General features: G+C 40.9%; 1 protein-coding gene across 2 annotated transcripts in view; it reads left to right on the forward strand.

The window, feature by feature from the left end:
* Positions 1-27,270, forward strand: part of tle5 (TLE family member 5, transcriptional modulator) — a 53,913-nt gene that overhangs the window by 15,271 nt on the left and 11,372 nt on the right. For both annotated transcript variants that reach the window (XM_042481352.2, XM_042481346.2), the window contains exons 2-4: positions 7,378-7,466; positions 15,141-15,204; positions 22,097-22,141. In XM_042481352.2, the coding sequence (XP_042337286.1) occupies positions 7,378-7,466; positions 15,141-15,204; positions 22,097-22,141 (198 nt within the window). The remainder of the gene's footprint in view (positions 1-7,377; positions 7,467-15,140; positions 15,205-22,096; positions 22,142-27,270) is intronic.

Genomic DNA, 27,270 nt, shown 5'->3' on the forward strand with positions numbered 1-27,270 from the left:
ATTAGGCAGGGACTTATGCATAGAAATAAACGTCTTGGATTGGAGTCAAGGGAGAAAATAGCTCTATGTTTAACGTGCGCATGTTAAAACGTTAGTGCTGGTGCTTCAGTTGAGCAGATGAAACAGAAGTTCCCTGGTGTCAGCCACAGGCCGGCACTCCAGCTTTCTGCTTTCATTGGCCACTTATTTGTTGCGAACTTTGGGACTAATCTTCCCTTCCTCCCTCCATGTCTTCTCTCCTATGCTGGCTGTTGTAAGTAATAACCTTGGTTTTTACAAGCAGGCATCAATCATCGGCATAACCGTACTGGGTGTAATCTTAAAGCCCCCCTTCTGCGAGGCTGGCTTTAATCTCAGCCATGGTCTCCAAACCCACAGCCCTGTCGGCCTCACCACTTTCCCCACTCTTGACAAATTGCCCATTTCCCTTGGCTTTGCAATCTCTGCACTATTTTCCTGTGTGTGTGTTGTGTTATAGCATGCCTGCCCCCACCTTGTGTGTGCAGTGTTTCTGTTCATGCCTGTGTGTGTGTGTGTGTGTGTGTGTGTGTGTGTGTGTGTGTGTGTGTGTGTGTGTGTGTGTGTGTGTGTGTGTGTGTGTGTGTGTTGGGGGGGGTAAGTGCACTACATTTTTGTGCATTTGTGTTTGCAGGGCAGTGTGCCTTAAGTGTCATGTTTGTGTGTGTTAGTTCTGTGCGCTTGGCTGGCCTTGCACAGGGGGTCAAGACAGTTCTGCAGAGTGGGGAGGGAGGCCGAGCCATGCCAAGCCTATGTTTGCAAGGGCACTTCACTCGAAGTGATAAAAGTAGAATAATCCCTTTTAAAGCGTCTTAACGAGGTCAAATCTGTTGGGCTGCAAGGGGGAGGAGTGTGTGTGTCTGTGTGTTTGTGTGTGTTGTGGGGATAACGCTGCAGAAATGGGGGTAAGCCTTGGCTTGGTTCGTGAGAGATAATAATCAAAATCTAATTCCTGGCCCAAACAGGATTAGGCTCTCCCTGCGCTCTAAAGCCCCTGTCCAGAGCGGCTGAAGACACAATCCTATTCCTCAGCCTCGTCTCATACACACACATAAAACATACACACACACACACTGAGCAGCTAACATAGCAAGGCAGACTTGGCCCAGACAGAGTTGGCGGAGGTGAGCTTGGATGCGGGCCAGTTAGCCCTGACCCTCTCTCAGATCACTGGGCACATACGCTTTAGTCCAAACACTAATCTGGGATATTTAGATGGAATTGTTTGGTTGGAGCTATTCTTAGACGGAGGATGTGATCTTGTTTGGTGCTGGTGTATTAGCAAAGGGCTTAAGCCCTCAACGTCTGGCTCGGTGAATCATGTCATGATGGATTTTTGTTGAGAGGTTTGCCCACATGTTAAACACATACCCCACGTGTTGTATTCACCAATCACAGCGCCAGACATCCCCTTCAGTCGGTTGAATGCTAGTTGTAGATGCGGGCTTCAGTTACTTTATTATTCTGAAAAATTACAATATTCCTAATTTGATGTGGGTCATATTAATAGCATTTTCAGTTTAAATATTCTGAATTAAGCTGTTTTCCGAATTAAGCATTTTTTGATCAAGACATGGGATATGCCAGTAATTTTCAAGTTTTAGGAGCATTATTTGGACATGTATACAACATATTCTGAATTTTTGTCTCAGTTGGGGTTTTTACTGCAGTTTGCGATGCACAGCCTGTTTTCTGTTTACTGTTAGTTTGATGCATTGTTATGGACATGTCATACTAACACGTTCTTATCTGTCATCACACACAAGTCATTGTAAGTTACCAGCAATGTTTCAACCTGATGCCATCCAGCGGCATTTCATGCGTATTCAAAACGTGCCTTTTGGCATCGTACTCTTAAATCAAAAGTACTGAAAAAGAAGCGCCGTTTTACAAGTTCGGAATAAGAACCTGCTGGTTGTACACAGAAGAAGGAATAAAAGAGGGAGGCTGAGCTTGCATGGTCCAACAAGTCCCCCACTGGAAGAAAACTGAAAAATCCTATTTTGATGCAAAGGAGAAAAATGACAAGCGGCTCTATTCTACTTTTCCGTATTTCGATGTGATACATGTTAGGGCAAGTTAATCTGAGTATGCACAACCACATATAAACAGGAATATTAGTAGAATACTCGGTTTCATTAGCCATCTAAATAGTGTAGTAGGGACATTGTCTTTTTTTGGAATAAGGGCAAAACATGGACTGTTTTGTGCACGTAAACATACTCGCTTATTTTAGAGGAAATGGGAAAATTTTTGAATTGCAGAGCTGTGTTGAATTGCTCCAAATGTATTGCAATAATGCATCACATTTAGTCATCACTTTCTGTGCCTGCTCTCAGCACTTTTCACATTTTTCTAAACCACACACATGCTGCACTCACATCTTTAATTTACCCCTATAATTTCTAATCTCGCCGCCAAACTGAAAAAAGCTAGTGATTACTTTGCTTTCAGCAGACGTACTTTCCCTTTTTCTCAGTCATTGCGTTATCATTTGAATAATAATGTGTCTGTGTCTGAGATGGTCAGAGGAGGTGGATGGCTCAAATGGCATCCATGCGACTGTTGCTATGGAGCAAACAGACAGCTTGGCGATGAGAAACAGGCCAACTGCTCGTCAGAGTAGATCCTCTGCATTCATTTAAAAGTGGGAGTGAGATAACATCCAGTCATTAGTGAGTGATTACAATGCCAAGGCTCCATCCTTGCCCCCCCCCCAACACACACACACACACACACACACACACACACGCAAACACACATACAAACACACTCCAACTGAGATGTAAACAGTTCGGCAGTGCTCCAGGAAATACAATCCCCACACTGCCGCTACCCTCAGGCAGGATTTATACTGAGGAGGATGTTTTCCAGTGTATCCTGCTGTTATTGTCTGTGTGTGTTGTAATTGTGTATGTGCTCAGCTTGTGTATCCAAATGCTCTACTGGATATATGTACTGTATTCATGCGTTGTTGGTGTGTCTAATCACTGTAGTGTGGTCGGTGTGTGAAGCCGAGCCCCCCCCTGTAATCTCCATCCTTTCCCGTCGCCTTTGTCGACTGATCTATGGAGCAGAAACAGCCTTAGCTTGATTCTTATTTAAAATAGACATTATGTTTCACAGTAGATTTCACATGGATTGGACCAGATGATGAGGCCAGGAGGGATGTGAGTAGGGGGGCGACGACGAGTGGGCTTTGGGGTTGGTGGGTGGGGGATGGGGGTGGGGCAGCAATTTCCTGAAACGATGAATCCCATTTATTCGCTGAAGACTGTCTCAATTGCCTCACCAGCGCACAAAGCTTTTTAATGCTTTAATTACGTCTCAAAGGAGCAGGGCAGAATCAAATTAGAGATTGTCCTACATTTAGGTGCTGTGTGTGTGTGTTTCTGTGTGTGTGTGTGTGTGTGAGCGCACTATGCAAATTTTGCATGTGAGGAAGAGTGTGTGTGGGCTGTTGTATCCTTGTGTATGATTCATGGCAGTGAATATTTGTTCCTCTGGCAGCCAAGCATCATACACAGAGGCTTATCACACCCCACACACAGATGCACACACACACCTATTCAGTGTTAAGGCTCTCTGTTTTGCTCTAACACACATATCTTTCTCCGTCACATTCACACTGTCTAGGCTATTTCTCTGTAACACAAACAAAAGAGCGCACATATACACACACACACACACACACACACACACACACATATTTATGCGTTAGCCTAGCCACTCTCTTGCACAAACACATTTTCACTCGCACAGCATGTAGGCACCTTTTTTGTCACAACAGATGGCATGTGTCACAATATTACGGCAGTATTTCATTAACATTATGGGCATCCATCTGTTGTGGGCTCTCAGGCCCCCATAGAGCACCTTGTTTTGGTCACTGACAGAGAGAGGGATAATAAACATTGTTAGCTGTGTATATTGCTTGCAGCGAGGAGAGGCCTGCATAGTCTGGTTGTATGGTGGCAAAGGAATCAGGGCAGCACTGTGAGAATTGTCCTTCAAACTCCTGCACTTTGCTGGATCCAGGATTTAGCCTGCTTTGTAATGACCTTGATTAGTAGAGTGCACTACATGTTTTACATCATTAGCAAAGCAAGAGAATTCCCTGTTTGACGACATGTTCCTGCAGTTGTGTGTGTTACACATGTCATGGTATTTTCTCATAGGTGTACAGGTTCTGTGTTTAAAGATGTGTTTGTTAATGTTCACTTCCTGTCTTGTTTAGCAGAATCGTGATCTAGTATGTGTGTTAAAATCACCTCCAGCCAAGCTTTCAAATTATGCCAGCCATCAGCTAAATATGGCTGCATTTAATCTGAGGTCAGCAACTTCATCCTTTTCGATGAAGAGTTCTGATCTATGTAAGAAATCTCTTAACATCATAAGTTGAAGGTGAAGCGTGACAGTTATCTTGTTGCCCCAGGCAACCAGATGTTTGCTGCCGCCAACTACTTTCTTTATTCTGGTTGACCCCTTTGGCAACCATTACACCCACATTAAAACATGCCCTGTAACCATTTCATTATATGTGTTGAACTATATACACATTACAGCCAAAATGTAAACTAAAATATAAACATATGTTTTGCAGAACAGATTTTTAAAATTTTAATTATGGACGGATCTTTTTATTGGTGACGGCATCAAGGATAATGTTTAACATCGTAAACATGTCCTTCCAGCATGCTCTATAGTCCTTGTGTCGTCTTCATAAAGCCATATTGCCTGACACTCAGAATCTCAGAAACATTGAAGCGCCCGGCTAGGCAGAAAAGGCATCGCCATGTGTCTTTTTGTAAAGCCTGTCTAACCTAAGAGTAAATGAGGGGGTTTGAATATGGGATCGGTCAATTAAAAAATTGGAACCATTCTGTCTCTTGAAACACACAAAAGCTGATGGCCCTGGTAGCCAGCTGTAAAACTTATTGTTGGGCCCCCCTTACCGTTATGGTTTCTAGAAGTCCTTCCCAGGATATAAAGGCCTGTTCCCAACTATAATGAAGCCTATTAATATCATAATGTACTATAATAAAGAGTTGTTCAGGAGATCACACTGGCATAATATTACTCATAAAATTCCCAGAAAACAAAGCCATCGCTGCAGTGAGTTTACAAATTCTTTCTTTTAGACACGCTGGCAGCGTGGATGGAAATGTCAGTTGGTCCACCACTTTGTTACAGACTGAATTAAATCAAACAGTCCATTCTCTCCATTTCTTGCTTCCTTTTCTCTTGTTTCTTATTGTCTGTCTTCTCCGTCTCCCCCTCTATTCCCTGTGGAACAGGACGCCCTACCTGGGGCTGTTGACTGAGAGAAACTTTGGTATTTTAAACGTTTGCATACTGTGCTACACAGAGAGGAAATGGGATCTAGGGCAACAACTCTACCCTCAGGCACAGAGGGTAACCTGTAGGCAGACACACACACAGACACACACAGAGTGTTCAGAAACCAGTGCAGGAACGGTTACTGCAGTGTGAGTTAAATGGCTGCCTGTAGCTAAGTGCCTCGTGTTGACACAGGCTCTGTGTGGCACAGACCCATATAGCCGAGCTGTTGTTTGCTGAGTTTGGTCCATGCCATATTGGCCGGAAAGATAATGGAAAAGGTTATTCCGCTTTACAGTCAGAGCCTCTGTCTCCGAGCAGCGGCTTGGTTTGTGAGGATTGGGGGTTTGTGTGTGTGGCAGCAGCATGATAATGTCAGCACTTCTCATGACATTTGAAAGTGTAATGGCTGAGGTCACAGTGCTTGTCACTGTTTTCGGGACTGTACATTTTTTTTTGTTTTTTTTTTAATGACCTCCAAGATGTCCGTCTTTCTCTTACCTCCTTAATGCTTCTTTTACATAATGTAAAATATTTAAGTCAATGTCCAAACAGTGATGCTACCACCTATGTTTACCCTGGGAGGTTTTAGTAAGAATTCATCCCCAAACCTTAACCATGTTAGAGCCACAAAGCAAAAAATTGTTCAGCCTTTGAAGCAAGCAGGTTCACTCCTACAACCTGAAGCAATCCTGTTGCTTAGCATATTCTGTGGCCGTGGTTCTGTGAATGCGAAGAGCCTATTTGTAGTTAAAAATGAAGCTGAGAGACATGCCGTGTGGGGGGGTGGAGGTGCAGGGTACAAAGCGACAGGTCATTCCTAACAGCGGTGGGCTAGCTTCTCGTAAGTGCTGCAATCAGATTTCTGATGGTTTTTTTATGCTTCCTCAATCGTGGTGGGAAAATGTCGATTTTTTTTTTTCTCTTTCCCCACCTGACCCATTATGCAGCCTGCTGAGAAATAATGAGATTTTGTCCCTATTTGGGTTTGATGCTTGCTGTGCTCTAACACACAACCAGGCCGTCCACTGCTGCCTGGGGAATGTAGTGTGGACAGAATTACAATAAGGGCTAATAGCAACATCCAGGCTAGGTGAAGGAGCGATGATGTAGCTTGCTGTGAGGCCCATACAAAGTCATTTTGACATGACATGGGTGTCATTTGGTGCACAGTTTTATCCACTTTAACAAACTTGATTTTTCAGTGAACATTGATAGTATAGCAGGACACATAATAAAATGAACCGTTAACCCCCCAGTAGGCTAGTGCTTGGTTACACAGGACCATATTGGACATCAAAGCAATCATTATCAAAATAACCTGCTAACAATTGTTTTCACTATTGATTAATCTCCAAACTGTTTTCTCATAAGTGACAATAGTCAAGAGAATATAGGAAATTGTGAGAAGTGGTTACCACAATTTCCAAAAAAAACCAAGGTCGAGTCTTCAAATGTGTTAAAGAACCCAAATTTTGAGTTTACTACAAGATAAAACCGAGAAAAGCAGCAAACCCTTACATTGGAGAGGCTTGAAATGGCAAATGTCTAGAATTTTTGCTTAAAAAATGACTCAAACAATAACAAAATGATTGCAGATTAGCCTATGACTTTGTCCAGAGATTAACCAACTAATTGTTTATCTTTATATCAACCCAATTGATTTTTTTTAGTTTGCTCAGTCACACATTAGAGCTGCAACTAATGATTATTTTCATAGTCGACTAATTTGACACTTATTTTCAGGAATAATCAATGAATGAGCCTCTAAAACAACATAAAATGTTTTAGTCTTGAATCTACACAGGGTTTTAGGCACTTGGCACCTTGTGTGTGGAAACATACTTGTCAAACAGTGTCTTTGTAATGTCATACCCGTCGGTCTGCGTCAGATTGAAAACTGCTTGTTTTCGTGTTCATGTTTTTAATTATTTCTCTCACTCTGCTCTCTTTCTCATCTTTCTCTTTTTGCTCGTTTTTTAAAAAATGTTTTTCTCTTGTGTTTTTCCTCTTTGGCAGGCTTCATCGCAGCAGCTGAAATTCACAACCTCTGACTCCTGTGACAGGATCAAGGATGAGTTCCAGTTCCTTCAAGCACAATATCACAGGTGCAGACAGAAACACTTTCATGCACACAGACACACAAACACACACAAATCTAAAAGCAAAGCAGTTACATACCACAGTCTGATGAGTGCAGCTTTTTCTCATGAAGAGCATATCTCCAGGCTATACATGTATTACTTAGTGTTTTTCTGTTTTGAACACAGTTTTGTAACAGTAGCCACAATGTTAAACTGCAGTCTAAAGTTGCAGTATGGCTGCAATATCTTGGCCAGAAATGGGTTTTTGATGGGAGTGTATGGCCTTTTTCAATACTAATTTTCCTTGAAGTTGTCGCATACACACGGAAAGTAGCCTGCTTTTTATTTAACAGGTCTTTCCTAGGAAATTCCCTGGAAAGAAATATAGAATTTTACACTATTAATAGGTAAAATATAGACACTTCCAACTAAAGTCTGAGTTAGTCGGACTGAAATCGGACTAACTCAAATTTCTCGAAATCGGTCTAACACACCTGGATTGTAGGACTGGAAGTTAAGCTATTCCGTCATGTATAGACCTTAGTGGGACTTTAACTGGACTAGTCATTCTGCACTTGCTCCTAGTCACCGTGCTGGCCTTCCTTGGTGTTAATGGTTAGGGACTGTTCGTCACTTTTAAGAGGGGAAGGGGTGCTGCAAAATGGGCCAGGCATTTGAGGAGGGACTTGTGTTTTTAATTTTGGCTTAGGTGAGGGACATACAACTTAAAACAGTAGTATTTTATATTTAGTTTAAATAAATTAGTATAATAATTAATAATCAATAATAATAAATAATTAATAAATTAGAATTATCTGCAGAGGTCTCTCCTTCTCCAAAAACAAAGAGTCCGTGCTTTAAACTGATAAAAAAAAAACCGAAATAAATCACTTTTGCGTCAAAAAGACGGCAGAGGGTTTTTAGATGCTGCTTGTTGCAGATGAGCTGCTAATTATAGTGGCCAATACAAAAATGCACATGGCCCTATCCAGAGTTTGGTTTGTCCGTTTTTGGTTACTATACAAATATGGCAGTGCTGCATAGCAGACTCCGTTGACGGTCACCCTATTTAGATATAAGCAGCTCATCTTAAGGTAATGAAAACACAAGGATTATTTTTTTCAGGTAATTGTACACTTAAAAAAACAGACTTATTATATTTCATTTCTGCCAGTATATCTCCTAAATCCCACACGCTAGACCTTTAACTCAGCACAACTAGAAACCTAAAATAACAGTCTGAAAACTGAGTCTCTATTTCCCCAAATTTGTGCCCAAATTTTGTTCGCTTCTCCCAAAAACCTGAAAGAAATGACTTTGAAATCATTAGGAAATAAAAGAAAATAGTCATGAAATAAAGCTTTGCAGAAAAATGTAGCTCGAGCTTGACGGATGCCTCAGTGACTCAATGAAGACGTCTGCCTTTGTTCCACTATTCCTCAACTCTACCTCCACACTGCACACTGAGGCAACATCCTTTATTGACTCATACCTAAATCAATCTCGTTTACCCTCGGCCATTGATCTCCCTTTACTGCTTAAATACCGCTACAGTGCCAGAAGTCTGAGGCACTTCCAAAGTGCCTGATTCGACCTCAGCTGATCTGTTTGATAGCAGTTATAAAGCGGGGGGACGCCACAGGGTCTGCGTCTCAGCGAGAGATCCTCTCTTTGTGAGTGTGGAGTCTTTGAAGCCCGCCTTCCTTCCTGAGGAGGTTGGTTTGTTCTTCTGTACCTGTTCTCCCAGAACCTTCTAGAGGCTTTCCTCTGCCGGTTACAGAGACAGGCGAAGGCAGATGAAAGCCTGGCAAATTGTGTGCAAAATCCCTGCTCTGGTCTGATCGCTCTTGTTTGCGGAGGATTCTGAAGCAGCAATAACACCCGGCGCGTCTTTTTCCTCGCCTTTGGTTTTTGTAATTCCCACAACGGTGAGCAGCACCGTTTAACCCTCTTCAGAGAGCCAGGGCGCAGTTGAAAGAATACCTTTTTTGTCTGAGCATACAGAACATGCATACAGTGCCTATTGACTCAGGAGGGGGGCTGGGATGGGGTGGGGGGCTCGGGAGCCACAGACGAGGCTTTGTAGCGCTTTGCTGCTGCGCCGTGCTTGTCTGTTGCCGAAGCTTTTAAAAGGCAAATGCACCGCAGGCGTTCCCCGGGGTATAGTAGCAAGCATTGTAGCTGTCGCTGTCTTCCTCTTCCCACCCTCCTCCTCTTCTCCCACCCCTTCTCCCCTCCCCTCGTTCACATGCATAAATAGATCAGGGAATACATAAATCAAAATAAAGATGACAGCAGGAGCGATTTAGAGGCGGAAGAATCGGCAATAAAACTCCATCAAAGTGTCGTTTGAGAGCAGCGGTGCAGGCCCGGGGGCTGCTGCGCACCAATCAGAGGCGGCACAAAGCCAATCCCAGGTAGGCTGGCAGCGGGGAGGCCTGTTGTCATGACAACCCACCACACAGCCTACGCATGTACACCGGGATGGCAGGAAGGGTTTTATGTAGGAGGGAAGGGGAGCGTTTTGGATAAGTGGAGGTTGCTCAAACACCCAGAATGAAACTGCCCATCACCCCCAACAAAGAGGCACACCCCTCCCCCCAAGACTGTTGATCAGGTTGGATATGTTGAGTTCAATGGTGATAATCCTGTAAAGTGGACTGACTGTGTTCCCAAACAGTAGAACTCACCCTCACCTTTTGTGTTGGGCCTCAAAGCTTTGTGTAAGCACCTTCCACCTGCACATCTCAGGGCTCTACAGTGCGAGTAGTTCACTCGCAATTGTGCCTAAAATTGTTATAAACTGGAAAAAATAATTTAGGAGCACAGTGTGTGTGAGTAACAGAAATGCCTTAACAGAAACACCTTTTTTTACAGGGCTTTTAATTTAAAATAAGGAATATAGGAAATGGCAAAACCTAAGCGAAACTAACCTTATCACACAGTCACGGAAAGACGACATTTGCTTGCAAATACTGTAGCAATACAATAGCTGACATCACGGATAAAAATGAAGCCCATTAATTTCGGAGAAGAGAGGAGGAGGAAGAAGAATCCGGCATGGGATATTTGCAAGCAGGGTCCAAAATGAACACCCACCAAGCGCCTAATGGGAGTAGATTTTCTATTTGCCGAGTAAATCTCAGAAGGCCATCTGCCACACTGGCAGCTAAATGTTTGTACCAAAAAAATCATGTAATTAAACTATGCTGAACGTCTCTGTTGCGTTTTAGTGTCATTTAGGGGCGCAAGGCTCTGCTGCTTCTAAGCTGTTCCTACTATCTGTCACACTCACACACACCTTCACCGGTGTGGCAAAAACTGACCATCTTGGGCACTACTAATTCTGTGGCACTTTTTACTGTAAGAGACATCAGCTGTTCTGTTAAGTTATCACCTGCCACACTAAATAGCGTTTCACGCATGCTTTTGAAGGCTATCACATAATAGCACAGAAGCCCCATAAACTGAACCGAGACTGCAAACTCACATAATCAATGGCAACACATTCACTTCTTCTGTTTTTACCTTTCACAGTAAAAGCCCCATACATAAACAGTGTATCACTGCTCCCAGATGGAACTTATTCAAATGCTGAAACTTTGTTGATTAGTTGTTTAATATATTTAAAGAATTTTACTTCAGATTTTGCTCTGGCTTCTTGTTTAAATATGCTTTTAACATAGTGCACTATTATCTCAATGAAATGTATTGAAACACATGTATATGTGAAACAAAAAAAGGCAATTTATAATTTTGCCTGGTAAAAAATATGTCTTAAACTCTATTTCAGAACCAATACAATACATGAGAGGAAGGAACACACGCACGCAAATGTTTGCAATCAATGGTTTGATGAACTCTGTGTCTGAACATTTTGAACTATCCTCCCAATTTTCTTTGTGTGCTCCTAATTTTTTTCATTAAGCAGCACATGTGATCCAAAGTGTAGACCCCTGCATCGACATCAAACTAGTTAAGTTTTGGCTGCATCTGTTCTCTGTTCCTTCCTGAAATTATTAAAAGCTGATCCATAATTTTTCTTAAACTACGTTTAAAAAAATGACAAATAAATCTACCTTGTACCTTGTACCATATCTATATGTAGATGCAGTTTGTTTTAAGTAGGAGTTAACCTTCAGGCGCTAGCCTTGGTAACTGAGTCACCAAGTGACTGTAGCTTTGCAGTCAAGTCTTTCAGTGCTTTACTGTTTCTTTAGATCTTTTAAGAATATAAGCATTAGGTGCTTCTTAGGAAACAATATCATGCCACCAAATTGATATGTTGGGTTTCAGCAGCAACAAGAACAGTTTATTAGAAATCAGCAGAGAAAAATCCGGCAGTTAGCATCAGCTGCAAACTCATGACCACATATATACACGAGAGTATATAAATGTCTATTATCATTGGTTTTACTCCATTATTGCCAACACATCTCTGGTAAATGCAGTGCAGAAATATCACAGCAGTAACTTCTTAAAAACTATGAAGCCAACACTGCAATAAATTTGTTGCATTTCTGTTAAGGAGAATAATTACAGTATAATTTGAGATCTTTAAAAAACTTGTGTCTCAATTAAAGATAATTTCTAATAGGGATAATTGCACATGAGGCCACTGCTTGTCCTCATTCAATTTCAGAAGGAATAAAAACAACTCCTGGGACTTTGAAGGTAACAGATCACAGCAAATGAGAAACCAACAAGTTGCTTTTTGCAAAACTTCAGGATGGTAATATTAATTTTAACATTAAGAAAGAGGGTCTGTTTATTGAGTTGACTGAATAATTAGAGTTTTTGGTAGCACCATGAGAGCAGACTGACAGATTACATGATTTCTTTGGGCCCTTTTTCTGACTAAATATTCCAAGTGATAGTTTCCAAACTGCAAGGAATAGTGACACTGTCAACATACAGATAGTAGATCTGGTATGTCACATTTAATTTTACAAACATCCTGGAAAAGGTTAATAAACAGTAGAAAACAGTACGGAGGCCCGTGAAAATTTTATTACAGCCATTAATTCTCTTTACTTTGTGTTACTCATTCAGTCTCTCTTTCAAACTCGCTGCCAACTAATTTGTAACGATGTTCGAGCACTGCTTGGATGGAGACAGACAATTTTGTGGCTAAGATGACAAAGAGCCTTAGAAGTTAGTCATGTTGAAAAAAGGGCAAACATTTCCGTTCAGTCACAACCAATCAGAGATGAAGCCACTAAATACTCGTCACTACTGCAGGGTCATTCATACCGTGAATAAAAGCCGTTTGTTACCTTTCACACTGAAAACAAAAGACCAGTGTTGGTTGGTGTTAGCATACTTGCCAACACTCCTGATATAGTCTATTTTTAACCCTTTCTCCTGCCCTACTCCTGATTTGTAATTTCTCCCGCTAGTCTCGCGATTTTAGTGTGGTTCATAGTGGTATGACTCAAATGGATGTTTCCCAGTTTCTCTGATATGTCTAGCCTGCAGTAGGATGTGTCGTGGTACCTGGCAACCCAACCCAAACGACCCGCCTGACATGTCATTCATCACTCATCACAATGCACGTTCAAGCTCACTGCAGACTGTTTTCCTGCATCATTTTATCCTTCCTGTTTTTTTTTGTTGAAGGTGTTCCTGGCAATAATGGCTCCTCAACAAACTCATACACTCACTGACACTCTTGTAATGTTTGCACTTGATATTTTTTGTGATGTAAATTTTAGTACATTTTATTGTGAGCTATGAATTTAAGGCTCATCAAAAGTAATTTAGTTTTAAACCTTGTATTTATTGTATTCATTTGTGGATTAGGGTTATATGGGGGCGGGGATGTAGGTTGTGAGTAGGCCATCCCTCTTTTTCACAGCCCCATGTTGGCAGGTATGTGTTAGTGGGATTTTTTGTCTAGTGGGAATGGGACTTTAAAGTGTTCTTGTTGAGTTAGCCCCAGGGATGTAATGATGCATTGCGAGGCAGTTAAAAATCGATACAATACAAAATATGTGAGAATCCGATACTAGAGACAGCTTGACAACATAAATAAGATAAGATAAAGCAAAGGCCCCGTGAAAGGTGACATTTATGCACCCTCCAGTTTCAGAAGTGTGGCTGCATTTGAGCTTCCTTAAGTCAGAAAGTAATACAGGCAAGAAGATAACAGAAAAGACAAAAACAGTCTGCAAATATTACAAGAGGGTGTTGAACTACACAAATAGGATAACTAACATAATGCAACATGTGAGCCGGCATCATACTGAGGAGCTTCGGTCAGCCCCGCCTACGCGACAACTACACTACATCTACATTCATTGCATAGTTTGTGTTTTGACTTTGTACCCTCCCTCAAAAATAAAAAGGGATTCTTTAATTTGATATAGAAAAGAGGATAAAATGCAGTATTTTGTATAATTTTTGTTTGAAAAAATTAATTCATTAATCAGTCATAAATTTTCTGTTTCTTACAACAATTGTGAGAAAATCTTAGTGTGAACCGTATCGAATCATGAGTTGAGTGAATTGTTACATCCTTATTAGCCCCTAATACATGCAGAATTAGGCTCCAATCCCTCTCTGGAAATAGAAAATAGATGTATTGATTATTTGAGTGTGCACAAAAAACAGATAAAATAAATACTGATAGATATAAAAACATAAGTAAAAGCATGAACTAAAATCGAATGATATATTTGAATCTATATGATTCAGTGTTGTAATGTCTATCAATAAACAGGGATGAACACTTAGCCAAATCTAAATTTAACTCGAACAAATACTGCAGCTGCTGTGATAATTATAGAAAAAGCACAATACCGTACTTATGCATGAGCTGACATTATTGGCCCTGTGTAACACTGTGTTCAGTCTGCCAGTTAAGACTAACAGCGATGAAGATTCAGCCAGAGCTCGCTGTAATCGAGCTGTCATTCCCACAGACAGCTGAGAAGAACATCCCAGCATAAATATACACACACCATCAAACAGGTTTTAGACTTATCTTAAATCTGAAACTATCCACCGTGTGCCTGCGCATATCTTTATTTGATCTGAGTCTTATTCTGTCCTCACATCGGATGATGCCTTCTGAGACTGGCATGTCGGAACTGGCTGCTTCAGTCAAAAGGCATCGAGGGGGATTTTTTTTCTCCCCCTCTGTCTTTTTCATTTGACGATCAGGGTGACTTGTTGACGCGTCCTCCTTTGTCCTGTCGCCTCGCGTGACATCAGGGCTGACATGATTACAGCTAATGGCTGTCGCAGAGACTGGGTCGCAGGAAACGTTCCCAAGACTATATTTAGACTTTTTACTTCACAGCCTCTTCTCAGATTTTGAAAGTAGACATTTTGGCTAGACAGCACCTCTGGAGTTTAATTTGACCTCCACCTGTCAATCGATAGCCTGTCGAGCTTGGTGAAAACGCCGCCAATGTGACTAGTAAAGTTGAGGATGATGACGGCAGTAATGATGATGATGGAGGCGGCAATGGTGATAAAGATGGTAATGGTAGCCTGAGATGATGACAATGGAGGTGGTGCTGATGATGATGAAAGTGGGAGGCAGTGATGGGGGTTGAAGTGATGATGAAAGTGATGACAGTGTCGTTGGTGATGATGATGAAGGGGGTAGAAGTCACCTGGTGTCAGCACTTTAGAGGGAAGACTGTCGAGCTGACTAACAAGGTCTGACTCTCCCCTCCCTCTCTCCCCCAGTTTGAAGCTCGAGTGTGACAAGTTGGCCAGTGAGAAGTCAGAGATGCAGCGCCATTATATCATGGTGAGTGAAGCCACACGCGTGCGTGCGTATTTTTGTGTGTGTGTCTGTGTGTGTGTGTCTGTGTGTGTGGTATGCACAAGAGAATGTCTGTGTATCTCTGTGTCATTTTTGCCGTTTGTTTGTGTGTTTGACCAATGTGACATTTGATTCACACGTAAAGATGTTGATGTTTCTGTGCAAGGAATTGTTTACTCTCTTCGTCTTCTTGTGTTATCACTTTCTCTGTTAACCCTTTGAAACCTGGATGGACATAAGTTTTTCTTGCACTGCATTCAGATGGGTTTCACAAGTATTTAAGCCTTTGAAATGTGAGCAAATAGGTTTAATTCTCTTCATGAACACTGGAAAAAGGCAGTGAACATATTGCAAGAAAATGGTAAAAGCTGACAAGAATTCAACCACAAAATTAATGTTAAAATAAGGAAGTAGAGCAAGACAGAGAGAGAGAAAATGGAGAGAGAGAGAGATAGTCCAGAAACTACATTTATGGTGATGATTAGAATTATATATTCAAAATATATATAATATATATCACTTGTTTTAGGTCATTTCCTTTTTTTGGGTTTTCTTTTTCCTTTTTTGCTAAGTTTCAGGTATTCTTGTAACTTCTTACTAATTTGATTTTAAGTTGCTCATTGTCGTCTTCCTGTGTTTTTGAAAGAAATCAAGCCGATTTGCTCAGGTTTGAAAGGGTTAATTAAAACTCCCACTCATCCACCACCTTCCCTTTCCAGCACAATTGTTCTCTTATGTCTCTTTTCTTGATGTTCATTTTAAAAAAAATTCTCTCTTAAAAGGTAATTCTGGTTTATTACAACTTGGATCTTATTTTAATAGCTTTGGACATTTTTTCTTTTTCTATTTCAAGCACTCACAAAAATTGCACACAGTAATAAAATTGCTGAGATGTTGGAATGTGTCAACAGTGTTAAACACAAGTCAGACTGAGCAGAATGAAACACAAGTTGTCAGACAAACATACGTGTTCTAAATAAATCCAAACAAGGGCTGAAGAATATATAGTTTCAGCTTCCACAGTGATGTGTGCATGCACAGTAGTTGTCAAGTGAGGCAAATTAACTCAAAAATGTCATGCTTTTAGTTCAGCAGTTTAATACAAAAGTAATCAAACCTTGGCTCATTTTCCTTGGCTGATGTTACTGGCAGTGTTTGGCAGCAAAAGTGACTATACGCCCAGATTCAAGTATAATGACCGTAAAAAGGGCAGTTTTTTTATTTTTTTCTGCACAGAAGAAATAAAGCATATGTTAAAGCATTATTAGTACAATGCCTCCTGACTGTTCTTAACCTGAAGCTGCCAGACTAGAAAAGCTGTTCGCCTGCTGTGAGCCAGGATAAAGCTTATTGGGTTAGCCTAAAGAAACCAGAAATCACCAAACTACCGTTCAGAGCTGCATGACTGTTAAAGTAATGTTAACAGTAAGGAAAAAACACAGGAAAAAAAATGGAATGAGGTCCATTAGTTTGTTTTACTGTCTTACATACGAAGATATAAGTGATGTACTTTGGTTGGATGACGATGAAAAATTTGATTTATGTTTTAGAGGGGGAACTTTTTTTGTGGCAAAGTTTGTTTGTTGGGCCTGGGACAGGAAGCAGAGTATTTTGTTTGGCGACTAAGCAGTAAAATAACGTGTATTTTGTATTTATCACTGCAACATTATTGTAATGGTGTCATGAAAACCCATGAGGGTTGGGCACATGTTTGTGTGCATTACACAGAATAAAGAAAATCAAGCAATTGACCAGTCAGACAGTTAACCCTTTACTCTAGTGTAAGAAACATTTCTTATTAGTATGATCAATGTTCTAATATAACATATTAGAACATTGAGCAGATGTATGAATATGCAGATGCAGTTCCCAACAAAATCACACCAATAACTGGGGAGTGAATAATTATTTTCAGTTATATGGTGAGCAAAAAATTGCAATGTCATTAAAAAAAAAAAAAATATATATATATATATATATATATATATATATATTGTGCAGCCCTTATCCAAAGGATTAATAAGGGGTCGGAATCTCACAAATCGTTTTTTCATAATTCTCACTTCAGAAGTAATTATTAATTAAATAAACAGGAAATGGAGAACTCTTGCTTCAGTTTACTGTGTGCCAAGCCATTCACTTAGATTTTCAGTTCACTGAATTGCAACATGAAACACAACTGGCAGCCCAACAGTCTGACCTTGTCACGGTCTGACCGAACGGACAAAGCAGAGAAAAGTGTGTGGGAGTGTGCTGCCTTTTTATTGAAAAAGTTCACAATGATTTGGAGGTATGTTACAGTTGTCTGCCTGTATGTGAATAATGAAATGAAAGAGAAATTTACCGAAAGCCACCTCTGCTGCCAGGAATGTGTGGCCTCTATTGTAGAAACAGAAGTTTATGAAAGTGTTGTGCATTGGGAGCACGGTGCTGCTACTAACGTCATAACTCAACAAAACCCAATGCTTTCCACTACACTGAACAGGTGCAGGTCAGCATCAGGACAGTGTTATTTCTTTGCCTAATTGGAGACGACTAGAAATTTGGGGAAGTGGTGTGCATTTTATGGCCAATTTGTTTGTTAGTGATGCTCAGTTTCACCAGTGTCGGTTTACCTTCATCTTGCAAAGCTAGTTATTAATGTTGATGATGGGTGGACAAACAAAATATGGGACTTTGACAGCTTTTTCTGTTTCATCAACATACGAGAAACTAGAAAGCAATTAACATGTAAGAGTCCATTTGTATTTAACATGTGAATTGATTCAGCATTGTTGAAGACGAGAATCACAATTCTTTTGTCAGTTGACGATTGTGTGTTACTGCCACCGAGGAGGTAATGTTATCAGTTTAGTGCGTTGGTTTGTCAGCAGAATTACAGAAAAACTATTGGCCCGATTTTCTTGAAACTTTGTGGAGGGGCGTTGCTTGGGCCAAAGATGAGCCCATTCAGTTTTGGAGAGGATCAGTATCAATGAGCGTAAGTTACATTTCACTGTTGTTTAAATTGATAGGGCATTTGGTCTTTACAGAGGTGTGCACTCTCTGAGTGCCCTTTTAATTTAACTGGTTTTTAGTAAGTTTCGTGTTTTCACAATGATGGAATTTCAAACTTTGATAGAGATACCTTAAATATAATATTTCTATTCAATTCCATTTTAGATACCACAAGGAAAAACTGAAATCTTTATAAAAAGATAAATGTAACAAAGCAATGACTTTTGGATTGTGTCCAAAAACAGCAGAATGACTGCAATAAACATAAAACTTTTTTTTTTACAGCAATGAAAACACTATTCTTCTTGTTGTACTGTACACATTCAAAAGCCTCTGAGATTATCAAACTGCAAGTAAAAAGTAAAAAATAATTTTAAAAAGTGCCATGAAAGAGTACACACAACTGAAGTGAATAAGACAAGTAACAAGATGACAGCACTGTGAGCGAGTTAGAGGAGATGGCGCTTTGGTGTCACTCGACAGTGTGTTGAGTGAGAAATTTGTATCCATACTTTAAAAAAAAAAATAGTACTGAAACCGTTTCAAATATTTAGAATCTATGTATATTGATAAATAGATAGTTTTGACAAAACCACTCAAGTTGCTGCTCTGAGATCTCAATAGCTCACTTGGTCGGGACAATGGTACCAACACCAGCCAAAGCTGCAAAAACAAGGCCATAGTTGCAACAACGTAGAATTGTCCTTGATTATTCATTCACTTTTTGTTTCTGGAGGAACTGTAAGTGTGCTCTTTATCTCCCCAACCCCCTTCATTTCCTCTCTTTCCCCCATCTCCCGCCACACATACACATTCACACACAAACACGCACACACAGATGTGCTCGCCCGCTCTCTGCTCCACCTCAGGGCTAATCTCATTGTTGCTGGCCGTGGCTGTGTTGCTGTCTGATGTTTTGCCTCTAATTGATCCTCTGACTGGCTTTAATCTCATCTAATCTGTGCCGCCGCACTGCTCTCTCTACCATCAGCCAGCCAGCAGGCACACACATATGCATACACTCGCATACACACCACCTCTCTGTGTGTCTCAGGCAGGCATGAGTGCATACAATCTAACACACACATTTAGGCATTGTTGGCCTGATAGCAGCTTTTCACAGACATAAACGCACACATTTTGGACAGAAAAGCACAATCATGTAATAACAAAATGACGACACAATTTTTTTGTGTCTAAATTTAAATCGATGTTCACAATGAAATGTATTTTTCATATGCATTTAGTATGTTTAATCATTGTAAATGATCCAGATGAAGGTAATGGTTGAATTGAGCTTTTAGATGGTTTGCAGAAACCTAGCTTCCTCATGTTTAAATGATTTCTTTGATGGTCGAGTTAATGTCCGGCAGGATGTGTGCTAGCCTGCAGGCTGATATTATCAGTAAGGAAGGGAAAATGAAGGGTTTTCATCATGGTTTGGTATTTGCACTGAACAGTTTGTAGTGCACTGCAAAGTGTATTTAGTTTTTTCTATGGCTGCTAGTCATGGTATGTGTCTTTGCTTTTTTAAAGCTTTGCTTCCATTTCACTCTTTGACCTAATGTGCGTGTGCCAAATCAAACCGCTGAGAGAAACCAGACCATGCCGTATACATGCAAAGACTAATTGAAAGGTTGTTTGAAAGTTCAGCTCTGTCAGTCGATCTTTCCTGCTCTGTGAAGGATTTTTAACCCCTAAAATGTTGTTGCATCACCTCATCATTCATGCATTGTAAGCTTTTTCAGTTGTCCTCATTAACATAAAATGATGGAAACAAGTGAGCTGTGCTAAACAAGCAACTGAGATATCAAACCATCTGAGAACTAATGTGCAGAGGCATTTTGGATTTAAAACCACAGATGTCAAAAATCGTGGGTAAACATGATGCTGTTTGCTGCCTTTTAAAAACGCAATTGCCTGCAGCACGCTTACCAAGACAAAAAAATCTGAAGTTGCCTGCTATGTTGTCATTCAGTGAGGCAGCAGAGGCAACATGAATGAATAACACTTTTCTGCAACATATTTTACGATAAGGTTATGTACCAAGGCCCCAGGAACAGTGCCAGTCTTTGAAGCCAATTTGATGTGGTGGCCAAACCATGGAATTACAACCTCAACTTCAGTCACCTGATACCGCTGGGCTCAAAAAGACTTTTCCCATAGACCTATATTGTAAAAGAGATGTCTGTCAATCAGTGGCTAAATTGTTTTGAGCATCACAACTCCTGCAAAATGACCTGTTTCACTATCTGTATATGATCCATTCAGTCTAAAAACATTTTGAAAGTTTAGGAGACCCGCAGCATTAAATCATTATTTCTTCATTCAAATTAGTTAGTTAAAAGAGAGTATCAGTAGTAAAGTGCAAGTAGCAAAAAGGCAGAACTGAGTATCTGTTTACTTATCACAAGTAAATTTCGCAACAACGTTATCACTTGTCACATATTTTCCAAATATAATGCTGGTATGTGACATTGTGACATAGCATTATGACCCAGGTTTTATTCCTGTTTTGACCTAATTGTGCATGGATGCTTGATTAAGTTTGAGTCGTCAAATCTTTGATGTGTAACATTATTTGTATTTTCCTTTGAAATACAAAAAGATTTTAGTCAGTTGAAACCATCTTTAGATTCAGCTCAAAATGTTTTGATAAAATGGAACTATGAATGCATTATGGCTTATCCCTCCAGCTTCACATGCACACTCCCTGTGTAGATGCACACACAAACACTGACACACCACGCACACACACACTTTCAATTGCACTTCCACTCCATCAGTGGCAGGCCCGGCCTTGTATCCCCACAACGACCACCCCCCCACCCCACAACTCCGTCTCTAATAGCATATCAGGTTGCCCCACTCCCCCAGCCAGCGGCAGCACCTCCATTTCCCCAGCGCTGTAATTACTTTAGGGAGCTTCCGCGTGGGCTCTAGCAGCTACAGAGAAAAAGAGTGTGTGTGTCTGTGTGTTTGGTGTGTCTCTGAATGTGCGTGCACATACATTCACGTACAAGATAGTGTCAGTGTGAGATCGAACAGAAAACAACAATGGCGAGTGCGTGTGAGTGAGAGCAAGAAATGTGTGTGTGTGTGTGTGTGTGTGTGTGTGTGTGTGTGTGTGTGTGTGTGTGTGTTTGTGCATGTGTGTGTGCACATTTATGTGTGTGAGATCTGTGTGTTGTTTGTTTTGCAGTGACAGAGCCAGTCCCCCCTGCAGACAGAGTGGGTGATTAACAGGGTTGACGCCTAGAGGGTGGCCCTCTCATTAACTCTGAACTTGTGCACACACACACACACAAACGCACACACACGTACACACATGCACGCACACACAACAGAGGCTCTTTCTCTACTGTCTCGCCTTTTCTCTCTCAGTTCCTTTTCCTATTAGTAGCTGTGTCTCTTCTCTTTGTTTGTATGCATGCAGGTGTTTTTGTGAGTGGGAATACGTAGGGAGTTATTAAGATGTCAAAGATGTGTCGTGTTAAGTTGAGGGTCTACATTGTGCTGAAGGATACTTTTATTTATTTTTCGCCTTGACTTTTATTACCTAGAGTTTTGCCTTCATTATTGGAAATCTTCAAATTTGTGGCACGTTTTCAGAGTTTGTGGGGAGCACTTCATTCAACTGTGATAAGCCATTACTAAATCATGCATTTATTTTTTTGAGAATGCCAGCTAAAAACGAGAATTTTAGTGTTATCCAAATGCATATCAGCTGTACAACACATGATTTGGCTCTCACAGTAAATGTTGCATAATGAAGTGTAGGCATGGGGCTCTTGTGCAGAAGATTGCCTGGGAGCAGTTATTTGATGCTTGTGTTTGTGATAACGTTTTCTTTTTGTCTTTTTGTCTCCTTTTTTTCCAGTACTATGAGATGTCCTACGGGCTCAATATTGAGATGCACAAACAGGTGAGTCTACATTTAATCCTTTGAAGAAAAAAAAAAACTCCTCTGTTCCCATCACATGACACACAAAACTGTCTTATGTCCACAAACAGTAAACTGCTGGTGCAAAAACTATTGGAACACTGAAGGATGTGCTCAGTGCTGTTGGAACGTGCATGTTTATGGTGCAAGGCCTGAAAAAATAACATTGCAGTCTCCTGGCGTCTGCATGTTAAAGGTGTTTATATTACTGTAGTTGATTACAGATGTTGGCCTGTTGTTCTTGCACTCTGCGTGCCAGTGCATACTGTGAAGCTTTCAATAAAATAAAATTGTAGAAGGTACATTTTTCCAGATTTCACTTCGCTAGTATGCCTGACACTTATTTCTGTCGGCATTTGTTATTCAACATATCAAGTATGCAGGCTTTAAGTTCCAAGTAAGCAAATGACTGGTTCACAAGACAAAGCTGTAAATTATTCCACCAGTTATACCCTTTTTCCACCAAAAATTACCATGAGTATGCACCTAAAAAGGAAAAAAAAGGCAATAGACTCCCTTCCTATTGTCAGTAGACTAGAGTGTGCAACTTGTACTCAGGTACACAGCTCTGTACTAGACCAGTATGCCCTTATGTTTTGCTTTTTTTCTTGTTTGTTTTTTTTTCTGGTGTGTCGCGTGTCATGGACAAGCCGGAAAACAGGTTCCCAAACAGTAGAGAGCAGCTTTTAGGCCAGTAAAAATATTACGGTGGTTACTTTTTTAAAAATATCTCTTACTTATTCAGTCCCTAATAATGTGTGAGTGCCACTTGAATGGAGACGGATGGTATTTTCTGGCGGGGCATCATTGTATTGTCCAAGAGATTAATAATAACACATTAGACTTACAGTATATTGTGCTTTTGAAAGTCCTCAAATATGCTTTACGTAATGCAGGATATATGTGTAAAAATGAAAAGAAAGGAAACTGTAAATTTGTTAAAAGGAAACATTGGAATGGATTTAGTCGGCTTGGGAATTAAAACATGGCGCCGCTGAGGGGGTTAGCCGGGGAAGGCAAGTCTGAAGGTGGGTTTTGAGTACCTTGCTGAGTGCTAACAGTGTACGGGCATTTCTGATGTGGTTAGGTGGTGAGTTCTATAAAGAGGGGGCTGCAACCAAGAATTAGTGCATCCAGCCGGGTGTTGTTTTTCCATCACTGCCAATAGGAGCTGGAACGGATAAATGCCTATAACTGCTGCAGAGTCATTTGTCCCGGGAGTGAATGCCGATTATAACCTTCCCCTTTAAATGTATGTTTTTTTTAGTTCAGTAGAAAGGTGCTTTAGAGTAGCAACGTTTTCTATAAAAATACAAGCCTCCGGGATCCTTGAACCATTAAGTTTGTTTTGGCTGTCAGAAATATTTCATAACTTGGGGTGACCTCTCTCTCACCTGGTAGAGTGTGCACCCCATAAAGGTGGAGGCCTTTGTAGCAGCACAGGTTCGATTGTGACCTGCAGCCCTTTGCTGCATTCCATTCCCATTTCCTTCCCATATTTCCAGTCTGTCTTCTGCTGTACTATCATTAAAGACATAAAAAATGATGTTAAAAAACAGAAAAAAAATATTTCAAGTTAGTTTCTCATGAAACAGTCTTTTGTCAGTTTGTCTGAATGGCTGTAAACTCTACAGCACCCATGACGTTGTTGCCAGGGAGAAGCCAAAGAAAAGTCTGCGAGTAAAACATGAGTAAAGCTTTTTCAGTAAACTTAGTGCTGACAGTGAGCAGGAAATCACTACTTTCTTTGGCATAACTTCACTCTCCTACGCACCTGTCCACCAGGTGTGCATTAGGCAATATTTCCTTTGACATGATATTGAGAAACCATGAAGAGGCACAAATAAAAGCTGCACCAGTTTCAGAACAATTTGATGCCGGAGTCAGGAACATTTGTTGAATTCATCTTATACTGAAGTAAGATTTTTTCTTTATCCCTGTCCCTGCTGTAAGTGGTGCAGACAGCATCATTTTGAATTTGGTGATTGGATGAAGTCTCAAGGACTACCAGTCCTTCATAGCAGTCCGTAATTGCAGTTGTTCATAGTGGTGATTCAACCGGGAGAATTTCATGGCCATCAAAACCTTGGAGGTGTTCCAGCTGCCAGTCACTTAACATCATCTATGCAAAAAAAAAAAACCCCAAAAAAACCTTGAACGTCCAAAATAACTCCTCTCACTTTGTTATTCTGTTGATGCAGACACAGCTGTGCATTCCCAACCCCATTCCCCCACTGTACACCTGCAGCTCACTGATTGGCAGGTGTGAATTACAGAGATAATCTCCCTTCACTTTGGGAGTGTTCAGAGACATTTGAATGATGTCACCTGAGGCTGTGTGTAGAAAAACAGGCGCCAAGGGGGTTAGCTTTTCTGCTTTTGCCAAATCAGTTTCCATTCACCGTATGCCACAGTGATGGTGAGCATGGAAATGTGCATTGGGAACTGAATTTTATCTGCTCCAAGTCTTGGAAAGTTTAGTTTATTTTAGTTTGTAGGTACTGATGTAGCCATTCATCTTAAATTCCAAGTAGGGTTGGATGATATACTGGATGTATCACAGCTTGTTCCTCTCAAGATGTATAAAATTGCTGATTCGCAAACATTGAGTATAAATTATCATGTCAGTTTTTTAAGCCACTGGTTTAAATATTATTAATAAATGAACTGTATTTTTTCCAGCTTACAGTGAACAAAGCATCATGTTTAATGGTGCTGTGGTAACAGTCTAACTCAGTGAGTTGTATTGCCATTAGCGTGAGCAGGTGAAGTCAGTGTTTTTGTATCTGCTTAGCTCCGATTGTGACTATTTAGTCACATTGTGCAACCATGGAGCACCAGTGTGACTTGCAAATCTTTGCAGTTTATGAACTGGAGATCTGTTTGTTTGTTTCCAGCTCACAAAGGTGCTTCAGTAATAGTTTAACTGCCTGTAACAGTACCATCTGTTGACCAAAAGCTTCACGTCCGTAGCAAAAACATCAACACTTCAGGCCTTAGACGAGACGGGTCCTTCAAAAATGAAAGCACCATGGGTTCCACTTTGATTTATTTAATATAACAATACTTGTTATGTTAAGTGTAGGACGAAAGATGGAAATTAGTGTCTTGCTAAATCTGGTGCAACAATGTTTTGTTATCTTGTAAATGATCACTGTCATTGTACTCCGTCTTTTTGATAAGTTAAAAAAACAAAACTAAACTTTATTTAACTTTACTAAAACAATTATATTATAATTATAATAATTTAATTATATTTTAAAGCCATATCACCGAGTCATTCATCAGCAGAAAATCCGAGGAGCAGATTCCCCAAATCTTCAAATCCAGTGAAGACAGTACAGCCAGAATTAGTTGGCCATTTTGAAAAAGAAAAGAAAAGGCAGGGGAGGGGTTAGTCGCCGATATCCATACATCAGTTTGTGAGGCTGAAGCTGGGGGAGTAATTTATGCTCAGCCTGTAGGAGGGAGAGAGCGATGGGCCTCCAAAGGGCCAGCCCTTATCGGTGACCTCGTCTGGCGCTGCCCGTCCACACACACAAACACACACACACTGTCTTATGATTGACGGCGCTCACTGACAGCCATATTGGAAGAAGTGAGTGTGCTTTGACAAATGAACACACACACACACACACACACACACACACACACACACACACACACACACACACACACACAGAAGTAGCAGCTTCCATGATTTAAAGACCTTCACATATATGCACCCACACAACTCGGAGGTAGGAAGCACAAGACGGCTGTGATGCATACGGAGCGCACACGCACACTCACACACACACACACACACACACAGAGCAATATGTGTGCAGTTCATCCCACCCGTTTCCTTTATCTGATGGATGAAATTCATAGTCACAATTGCGGTTGCGTGTATGTCGTGTCAAATGTGTGTGTGTGTGTGTATATGTGTGTGATGTTGAACAGTTGCTCATGCATTTTTCCGTCACAATTTTCTTTTTTTTTATGTGTGTTTGTGTGTGTGTGTGTGTGTGTGCTGGTTGAGACTGCCTGCGCGAGCATATTTGTGTGTGTGCATGTGTCTCTCTCTATTAGTGCATTATGCTTGTAATTTTGTGTGTGTGTTAGTGGAACGTGTTCATAAGCAGTTGTGTGTTTCTGTTGATGTGTGCATCTGTTATCCTGTTTGTGTGTGTGTGTGTGTGTGTGTGTGCGTGCGTGCATGCATGCACGCTTTCTTTGTGCACAGTATGAGTGGGTGCGGAGAATCTCTAGTTCCATTAGAGAGTTGAAATTGAAGGGGATGTGTGGAAACGAGTGTCGAGGAGCATTCATGTCTAGGCCTATTGTGCACAGCCAGTCCCCCCCTTCTCCACCCCCGCCACCTCCTCCTCCTCTGCTCCTCCTCCTCCCTTTCCACCTCTGTCTCTATATCCCTCTCTTTCTTTCTCTCTTGCACTCTCACACATTCAATTGCTCCCTCTTGATCACTCTGTCCCACTCAATTCAAAAAATGCCTCTCCACTCTGTCTGTTCATTCTCTCTCTTCACTCTCTTGTCTCTCTCTCTCTCTCTCTCTGTTTCCCCCTGTTTTGTCTTGGTGAGTAGAAGTATGGTTGAGTTTTGTATTGAACTGGGAATATGTTGTATGAAGCTGTATTGTTTCTGGGTCTCTCTTTGTCTTTCTATTGTTCTGTTTCTGCACCATGTTTTTCTTTCTGTGTTGAATGCGTGTCCTGTCTGACATCACAACTCTTCATCTATGTTTTCTTTATGTTCCATATAGTGTAGGCTCTTTCATTGTGTGTCTAAATAATGTACAAGTAGTGGTTACTTCACGGACAGTACAGTGTAGTTAACTCCCAACATGTTCATCTATAATGAGCAGACTTACAGGTTGAACTGTAGGAGACCTCATGGTGAGTAATACTTAATTTATACCTCTGCCGCTGTGTGCCTCCACCCTCCGTGCAGGCACCTCTCGGGCACAGCAGGCATATAGTACTGTGACAGACTGAGTGTAGCATGTAATTTCACAGGTGCATGCTGGGACAGGAAGTGTCCAAAAATCCAACCTCTCAGCTCTGATGTTTAATCAAACTTGCCTGGTGCATAGACACATTTTGCAGGAG

The sequence above is a fragment of the Plectropomus leopardus genome, chromosome 5, assembly GCF_026936395.1.
Source record: "Plectropomus leopardus strain MGB_pleo_1.0 chromosome 5, ASM2693639v1, whole genome shotgun sequence".
Taxonomy (NCBI): Eukaryota; Metazoa; Chordata; class Actinopteri; order Perciformes; family Serranidae; genus Plectropomus; species Plectropomus leopardus.